Source organism: Mizuhopecten yessoensis, unplaced genomic scaffold (genome assembly GCF_002113885.1).
Source record: "Mizuhopecten yessoensis strain PY_sf001 unplaced genomic scaffold, ASM211388v2 scaffold479, whole genome shotgun sequence".
Lineage (NCBI taxonomy): Eukaryota > Metazoa > Mollusca > Bivalvia > Pectinida > Pectinidae > Mizuhopecten > Mizuhopecten yessoensis.
The window spans coordinates 98,977-109,518 of NW_018403567.1; the positions used below are offsets into that span (position 1 = coordinate 98,977).

At 36.2% G+C, this 10,542-nt stretch overlaps 1 protein-coding gene across 1 annotated transcript in view; it reads right to left on the reverse strand.

Annotated features, from left to right (window-relative positions):
• Positions 1-2,309: 2,309 nt before the first annotated feature.
• Positions 2,310-10,542, reverse strand: part of LOC110449712 (TM2 domain-containing protein DDB_G0277895-like) — a 16,866-nt gene continuing 8,633 nt past the window's right edge. Inside the window, exons 3-5 of the mRNA XM_021496754.1 lie at positions 5,334-5,478; positions 4,967-5,115; positions 2,310-3,779 (exon numbers count right to left, since the gene is read on the reverse strand). Coding sequence (XP_021352429.1) covers positions 3,532-3,779; positions 4,967-5,115; positions 5,334-5,478 — 542 coding nt within the window. The 3' untranslated portion in view covers positions 2,310-3,531. The remainder of the gene's footprint in view (positions 3,780-4,966; positions 5,116-5,333; positions 5,479-10,542) is intronic.

Below are 10,542 nucleotides of genomic sequence, written 5' to 3' on the forward strand. Positions count from 1 at the left end.
CATTTCAAATCTAAGGATCCATGTACCACCTCCTAAAACTGATTAAGTTACTGTTTTTTCCGGCATGACTCTAACTTTGAAAATCATCACTTAAAGAAAACCATGCCTTGTCGGACATTGATGATCAAAGTAATCAAAATGAAAGAAACTTAATATAATTAACAACAGTGTTATGAAAGTAAACAAATAGCTGAACTGGACCGGATTCGAACCTTGAACTTCGCTCTTACCTAATGAGCTTTCTCGTCAACGGAAGTTGCCTGGTCATTCTGTGCTTCAGTTTTATAATAAGGAAATAATGGGGAAGTAACGGTATATACGAAAAACAAGATTGCAGTGGGACGGGGATATTGAAGCGTTAGAAAATATGTGGATTATACAATATGAAAGAGGAAGACGAGAAATCAAAACATATGACGAAGAATTGGATAATCTTTTAGTTACAATTATATATAGGATCAATCAATTACGCGAGCCTCTGGTGAGCTAAAATAAAAAAATCGTGACGAGTTTCATAAATTTCATATGAAATGAAATCGAGTAAAACGACAATTTTCATGCAACCTTGAAATGTAAAACGCCGCCATTTTGACTCCAGTGCGTAAGTTTGTGATGTCATGTACTTGTCCTTGGCGTGACGTCACAATTGAAACAATTGAAACGTAAAACCAATCACAGGACTGATAGGTCATATTACATGGGTTAAAAGGGAAAAAAAAATGACACCAGTATATTCACTGGATAACACAGTACATTATGTGTTAAACATTTATACGTGACAAACTGGATTGGATGTTGGCAGAAATTAACATACTTTTCATAAATCAATCTAAGATTTCAAGTCGGGTGTCGCTACTCTGTAATCGTTAGAGAACAAGAAGTCATACAAGCGATTGGTCACTTGTTTTGTTTACCTGAGATCAATCAAATAGCTAACTGTGTGAATTCAATGTTTGTATGACAAATTTCATGTGTGCAGAGAGCGAAAGTGAGCGCGTGTCACAAGTAGACGTCACAAGCGGGGAAGCATCGGCTGATACTTTTGACGTAAGGCAAAAATAATTAAAATATTGTCATTACTCCTGTTTCGAAGTTCGGTAGCGATGTGGTAATCATTGTCATATTTGCATATATATGTAAATCATAGTGTCTGTTAATGATGAAGTAATTGTTATCATACTATAGAAAAATGTCATGTAACCATTATTGTAGTGGAAGAGATATGACATATGTCATAGAATTGAGTTGTGATGTTGTCATTTGTATCAAAGGGAAAGTAAAAAAAAATATTTAAAAGAACTAACCGACTTAATCCTACACATGTATAAAGGGAGGAAAGTCTTACATGACAGACAGTCTATTAGAGTGTTTATTTTGATTTTTTATTGATAATTCAATATTCTAGAGACGGGGACCAGTTTAAAATATGAATAGATAAAAATAATTTAAATCAGACAGCATTTCCAAGTTTACGATATCGATGTACTGACACCCGGTATCATTTTTATATTTATAGTTTCTGTTTCTCCTCCTCCCTTTCACCCCCTCCCCCCTCCCAGCCCGTGTCACAACCATGATATGGTAAAAATGACGTGTCTGTATCTATGATAGGACAATGAGGTAACGCAGAGTGGATGTCTCCACAACAGGTCGTAATTTCACAATTTGTTTACTTGGTAACTAGGAGTAAAAAGCGACAATCCAAACACGCCATGTTATGCACTTCCTAACTACCATTGTTTGTAACCAACGGTGCATGCTATCTTTAGTGTTTGTAGTATATCCTTTTTTTACACGTTCCGGTCCAAAATCTTCCTTGTAAACCGATGTATAACTTTACAATAGGACAATGAGCACGTGTGTATTGCTTATATAGATATTTAAAAGATCTTTGAACCGGAATGACGCCTCTCTAGTAAAAAATAACAGTTAATTTAAAACAACATTATCAATGAGGCATTCACACAAACGTGTACATTGTTTTCAGAACTTTGGTGTCTTTATGGAGTTATGTACGAACGGCAATATAAATGGGTTTTAAAAAGAAAATGGCACAACAATATTCTTATAAAGATTATGGTAGGATTTTTAGGCTTTAAGGTCATGAAATCCTTTATTTATCGAAGAAAACGTTTGATGTTGAACTATTGGACGATTTAATCGCAAACAAAGATACTGTGGTCCTTTGATCATAGTTCAATTACCACAGAATAGCTGCAATGTTTTCAATAACGTTATAGGTGTATGCAAGCTTGAAGGATTATTGTATATTGAGTGATATATTAACAAACACATGCATATCCAAAAAAGATTGTTTATTATTTCTAACCAAAATGTGAAACATAAATTGAATTGTTGATGCATAAAAAAAGGAAATATTAAAATAATATATATCATCTAAATCTATCCAACAGTGAACATATAATACATGTATCTTTCTTGACAATTACACATTTCACCTTTACACTTTTACAGATATAAATTTCGTTTCCTACAAGATTGTACTTCCCTTGAAATCGACATGTTCAGAAAGTGTAAACTTTTCATTTTTCTTTAATGGTTTTGACACGTCTTTCATTTATTAGTACAGGCTCAAAGCAGTTGGCCATTTACACCTAGTATCGAATTCAAATATTATGTTCAACAATCTGTATTATAAATATCACTTTAGAATAATTAAATATATACCATGTGTGTGATGTTACGACACTTTTCATTGGTTATAACCACTGTATAGATAATTACCACTTAATTATAACTTAATCTGTGCCATGTGTGTGATGTTACGACACTTTTTATTGGTTATAACCACACACTTAACACACCCTATTGAAATATACCACTCTAGTATTGAATATCTACCATGTCTGTGAATGTTTCAGTCAACTTGTTCGGAATGGTAACTGAAAACGTGTTTGTAAGTTCAAGAGTGATTGCACAGTTAATTCTCTGTGGAATCGAGAAACCAAATGGCAACTGCAAGTGCAATTTGCGGGATTTTTATACCCCAAAATAGGTGACTTTTAAGTCGTACACACACAAAAACTTCACTCAACTTGGTCAGAGTGATAGGGCAAGCTCAGGAAGGATGCATTTTCTTTGGTTAATAGCATTTCTAGTAAATTAATGATAAATAAACAAATAATAAGGCACACATCATCTTTCCCAAATATAAACCTTAATTTCAAATATAGCAAGCAAATAGAGCAACAAGCTCACAACATCAAAAAGGATAAAAATACATAAGTAAAGATCGTGGCTATAGGGTTAATACGAAAACACATTTTAATTACTTGGTAGAATATATATAATCAACAAATGTTATTTATAAAATTGTAAAATATATAAATCTAATTTGTTTTGTCAAAATCACTCAGGCTTAAACGGACCCTCTTAATATTTTTTCTTTTTTTAATCAACCTCGCTAAATATTTACCCACAATTTATGTGGATGGTCTTGTTCCTAGATTCTCTGTGTGTAGCCTTTAGCCACACGTAAGATGTTATGACGCCTGGTCTGCTTGTTCGGAGTTAGTACTTCTCTGGTTGATTGGGATTGTTTACTGCTGGTGGAGGTGGATAAGCCGGTCCGGCTTGCCCCTCATGTGGTTGAGGTTGAACTCCATATGTTGGAGGGGGGCCCCCATATGCTGGTTGTGGTTGTGGATAAGCCCCATATGGTTGAGGTTGTCCCCCATACTGTGGAGGAGGAGGATAGGCCGGCTGAGGATAGGCTCCGTGCGGCTGTTGTTGCATTTGCTGTTGGGTGGCAGTGTTAACTATAGAAAACATAATGAATGTCTAGTAAGTAAGACTGAAACGGTTTTCTGAGTATGTATACATGTACAAATATTTGTGTATATCTATGTACATTTATCAGTATAAGCATCAATTACTGTCATATCTTGAAGTATATTGCATTATTTGAAATGCTTGTGGGTATTTCTTTAGTGGTTCGAAGCTATTTGGATTGTTTGGTGGTACAAACTTTCATAGATACCCCCACAAACAGTAGTGAAATATATCAATCAAATTCGTTGTGTTATTTCTTTTCGTAGTTCCATAGCAACCACGAAAACCACGATTTTTTTATTGCATATTGAAGATTAATGTTAAGCGTGTATATTACGATATTCAAACGTGTAATGCTATATAAGCAGATAATTAACAGATGTCATTCACTCTTTCTGATCCATCAGGTTATCAAGTTATCAAAATGATAAACAAGATTGATGTATTTCACTGGAAACAACACTGCATAATTTGTATGACGCATAATTCAAAATAAGCACTGATATTTCTGCGAAATGTTTTTGATTTCATATAAAAATTAATTTAAAAAGGTCTCACAATGTCATCTGCACAGCCAAAATCGGAACCAAAAGGAAACAAGGAAACGGGATATTTGAAAGGCCGTGAAATTATCCAAAACTAACAAAAGTTGCACGCAAGAATCAGGCTACGTAGTCATAAAACTACAATAGTGTGCTAACTCATGTTCAGTTATCCAGTGCATTCGCTAATTCCAACAACCCAGGTGGAGCATAGAATAGTCTGGGGTGGATGTTGTGAAATCAGTGCTGTTGCATTCAAGTGAGGTGGCACTATAAATGATGCCGTTGGAAGCACGGTCACACTACACATAGAACGCAGTACATCTCCAGCACACACGCAGGTATACACACATAGGGATATATTAGCCAGGTGGCATAGTACTAGTAGTAAGCACCTGATAAGGTTGCTCCTGCAAATTCCTAAAATTTGTATTGATTGGAGTATATGTTAATTGTATATATATGTACTGTCCTTGACTATTTGATTCGGTGTCAAAGATCTTGAGTTCAAGGCCTGGACAAGTCATACACTTGAATCGTCCGAGCTCCGTAATGAACACTGGGTCCATTTATCTATCCCAGTTGATATCGTCATGCCTACCACAAATGTAACCCTTTATAATTACACTTACCGACCGTGACGTTTCCGGGTCCACCAGTTTGCCCTGCGACAATAACACCAGTCCTTTTCTTGTTACATGACTTGATGACGATGATAAAGACGACGATACAGGCGATGAAGAAAATACCGCCAATAACCGCTCCGGCAATGGTACCACTTCTATGAAAGTAAAAACATGATTTGAACAGATATATCATTAACTAAAAGTAATATATAATATCTATCTTTAGTAATACATTTATATATATATATACATATTTGGAGAAAACATATATCATCACATTGTACAGTTGATACTCGGACTAGGTGACTCTATAAGATCTTACACAGTTTTTTCACGAGACACGTGTATATTCGATATGCTATCTGATACTTACGATGAAGTACAGCATTCCCGGTCATAATAATAGCCGCAGCAACCAGTGTCACATTCGACGTAGTAGTTGTAGTAGCTGTAGATGTAGCTGTAGCTGTAGCTGTAGTAGTACCTGTATGCTGCAGTACATAATTCAGCAGTCACACCTGTGTTAATGAGAGGAAACGAGGACCATATATCATTCAAACAGATTCATAAGTACATGTATAGATCACAGTGATACGTCAACCATATATCATGCTTGATACATCAACATAGGTACTGACCACGGTGACAGTGTGTACGTCCATTAAACAACATCATTGATATTGACCACAATAATTTCGTCAGAGTCTACACCGCAGCATCAGAGGTACTGACCATAATGATTCCTTGAGAGTATACCATGCATTATAATAGGTGCTGACCACAATGATTCCGTGAGAATATACCATGCAACATAATAGGTATTGACCACAATGATTCCGTGAGAGTATACCATGCAACATCATAGATACTGACCAGAATGAGTCCGTTAGAGTCTACAATGCAACATCATTGATACTGACCACAATGATTCCTTGAGAGTCTACTATGTAACACTATTGATACTGACCACTATAATTTGATTTCCTGTGAGTCTCAAATGAAACATTATTGGTATTGACCGTAATGAATCCGTTTAAGTCTACATCGCAACATAATAGGTACATGTATTGACCGTAATGAATCCGTGTTAGTCTACAACGCAACATCCTAGGTACATGTATTGACCATAATGTTTCCGTGTAAGTCTACAACGCAACATAATAGGAACATGTATTGACCATAATGTTTCCGTGAGAGTCTACAACGCAACATCATAGGTACAAGTATTGACCATAATGTTTCCCTGTAAGTCTACATCGCAACATAATAGGTACATGTATTGACCATAATGATTCCGTGTAAGTCTACATCGCAACATCATAGGTACATGTATTGACCGTAATGAATCCGTGTAAGTCTACATCGCAACATAATAGGTACATGTATTGACCGTAATGATTCCGTGTAAGTCTACAATGCAACATAATAGGTACATGTATTGACCATAATGTTTCCGTGTAAGTCTACAACGAAACATCATAGGTACATGTATTGACCATAATGTTTCCGTGTAAGTCTACAACGCAACATAATAGGAACATGTATTGACCATAATGTTTCCGTGAGAGTCTACAACGCAACATCATAGGTACAAGTATTGACCATAATGTTTCCCTGTAAGTCTACATCGCAACATAATAGGTACATGTATTGACCGTAATGATTCCGTGTAAGTCTACAATGCAACATAATAGGTACATGTATTGACCATAATGTTTCCGTGTAAGTCTACAACGAAACATCATAGGTACATGTATTGACCATAATGTTTCCGTGAGAGTCTACAACGCAACATCATAGGTACATGTATTGAGCAAAATGCCTCTTTCTAAGTCTACAACGCAACATAATAGGTACATGCATTGACCGAAATGCTTCTTTGTAACTCTACAACGCAACATCATAGGTACATGTATTGACCAAAATGCCTCTTTCTAAGTCTTCAACGCAACATAATAGGTACATGCATTGACCAAAATGCTTCTTTGTAAGTTTACAACGCAACATCATAGGTACATGTATTGACCAAAATGCCTCTTTCTAAGTCTACAACGCAACATAATAGGTACATGTATTGACCATAATGTTTTCGTGTAAGTCTACAACGCAACATAATAGGTAAATGTATTGACCATAATGATTCCGTGTAAGTCTACATCGCAACATCATAGGTACATGTATTGACCGTAATGAATCCGTGTAAGTCTACATCGCAACATAATAGGTACATGTATTGACCGTAATGATTCCGTGTAAGTCTACAATGCAACATAATAGGTACATGTATTGACCATAATGTTTTCGTGTAAGTCTGCAACGCAACATAATAGGTACATGTATTGACCATAATGATTCCCTGAAAGTCTACATCGCAACATAATAGGTACATGTATTGACCGTAATGATTCCGTGTAAGTCTACAATGCAACATAATAGGTACATGTATTGACCATAATGATTCCCTGAAAGTCTACATCGCAACATAATAGGTACATGTATTGACCATAATGTTTAAGTGTAAGTCTACAACGCAACATCATAGGTACATGTATTGACCAAAATGCCTCTTTCTAAGTCTACAACGCAACATAATAGGTACATGCATTGACCAAAATGCTTCTTTGTAACTCTACAACGCAACATCATAGGTACATGTATTGACCATAATGTGCCCGTGTAAGTCTACAACGCAACATAAAAGTTACATGTATTGACCATAATGATTCCGTGAGAGTCTACAACGCAACATAAAAGGTACATGTATTGACCGTAATGATTCCGTGTAAGTCTATAACGCAACATAATAGGTACATTAATTGACGATAAAGTTTCCGTGAGGGTCTATAACGTAACAACATAGGTACATGTATTGAGCAAAATGCCTCTTTCTAAGTCTTCAACGCAACATAATAGGGACATTTATTGACGATAAAGATTCCGTTAGGGGCTACAACGCAACATCATAGGTATATGTATTGACCATAATGTTTACGTGTAAGTCTACAACAAAACATAATAGGTACATGCATTGACCAAAATGCTTCTTTGTAACTCTACAACGCTACATCATAGGTACATGTATCGACCAAAATGCCTCTTTCTAAATCTACAACGCAACATCATAGGCACATGTATTGACCATAAAGTTTCCGTGTAAGTCTACATCTCAACATAAAAGGTAAATGTATAGACCATAATGTTTCCGTGAGGCTCTATAACGCAACATCATAGGTATATGTATTGACCATAATGTTTAAGTGTACGTCTACAACGCAACATCAAAGGTACATGTATTGACTATAATGATTCCGTGAGGGTCTATAGGGGGATATCATAGGTACATGTATCGACCAAAATGCCTCTTTCTAAGTCCACAACGCAACATAATAGGGACATTTATTGACGATAAAGATTCCGTTAGGGGCTACAACGCAACATCATAGGTAAATGTATTGACCATAATGTGTCCGTGTAAGTCCACAACACAACATAATAGGTACATGCATTGACCGTAATGAATCCGAGTTAGGCTACAACGCAACATCATAGGCACATGTATTGACCATAACTTTACCGTGTAAGTATACAACGCAACATCATAGGCACATGTATTGACCATAACTTTACCGTGTAAGTATACAACGCAACATCATATGTACATGTATTGACCATAACTTTACCGTGTAAGTATACAACGCAACATCATAGGCACATGTATTGACCATAACTTTACCGTGTAAGTATACAACGCAACATCATAGGAACATGAATTGACCATAATGTTTCCCTCTAAGTATACAAGGCAACATCATAGTTACATGTATTGACCATAACGTTTCCGTGTAAGTCTACATCTCAACATAAAAGGTAAATGTATAGACCATAATGTTTCCGTGAGGCTCTATAACGCAACATCATAGGTACATGTATTGGCCATAATGTTTCCCTCTAAGTCTACAAGGCAACATCAGAGTAACATGTATTGACCATAATGTGTCCGTGTAAGTCTACAATGCAACATAATAGGTACATGCATTGACCATAATGATTCCCTGAAAGTCTATGTCGCAACATAATAGGTACATGCATTGACCATAATGTTTCCCTCTAAGTCTACAACGCAACCTCATAGGTACATGTATTGGCCATAATGTGTCCGTGGAAGTCTATAACACAACATAATAGGAACATGTGTTGACCATAATGATTCCCTGAAAGTCTACATCGCAACATCATAGGTACATGCATTGACCATAATGATTCCGTGAGGGTCTATAACGCAACATCATAGGTAAATGTATTGACCATAATGTGTCCGTGTAAGTCTACAACAAAACATAATAGGTACATGCATTGACCAAAATGCTTCTTTTTAAGTCTACAACGCAACCTCATAGGTACATGTATTGGCCATAATGTTTCCCTCTAAGTCTACAAGGCAACATCAGAGTAACATGTATTGACCATAACTTTACCGTGTAAGTATACAACGCAACATCATAGGCACATGTATTGACCATAATGTGTACGTGTAAGTCTACAACACAACATAAAAGTTACATGTACTGACCATAATGATTCCGTGAGGGTCTATAACGCAACATCATAGGTATATGTATTGACCATAATGTTTAAGTGTACGTCTACAACGCAACATCTTAGGTACATGTATTGACCGTAATGATTCCGTGTAAGTCTACATCTCAACATAAAAGGTAAATGTATAGACCATAATGTTTCCGTGAGGCTCTATAACGCAACATCATAGGTATATGTATTGACCATAATGTTTCCGTAAGAGTCTACAACGCAACACCCTAGGTACATGTATGGACCATAATGTTTCCGTAAGAGTCTACAACGCAACACCCTAGGTACATGTATGGACCAAAATGCCTCTTTCTAAGTCCACAACGCAACATAATAGATACATGTATTGACCATAACTTTACCGTGTAAGTATACAACGCAACATCATAGGCACATGTATTGACCATAACTTTACCGTGTAAGTATACAACGCAACATCATAGGTAAATGTATTGACCATAATGTTTACGTGTAAGTCTACAACACAACGGAATAGGTACATGTGTTGACCATAATGATTTCGTGAGAGTCTACAACGCAACACCCTAGGTACATGTATTGACCATAATGTGTCCGTGTAAGTCTACAACACAACATAATAGGTACATGTGTTGACCATAATGATTCCGTGTAAGTCTACAACGCAACATAAAAGGTTCATGTATTGACCATAATGATTCCGTGTAAGTCTACAACGCAACATAAAAGGTACATGTATTGACCATAATGTTTCCGTGAGAGACTACAACGCAACATAATAGGTACATGTGTTGACAATAATGATTCCGTGTAAGTCTACAACGCAACATCATTATGATTCCGTGTAAATCTACAACGCCAGATAATAGGTACATGTATTGACCATAATGTTTCCTTGAGGGTCTATAACGCAACATCATAGGTACATGTATTGACCATTATGATTCCGTGTAAATCTACAACGCAAGATAATAGGTACATGTATTGACCATAATGTTTCCGTGTAAGTCTAC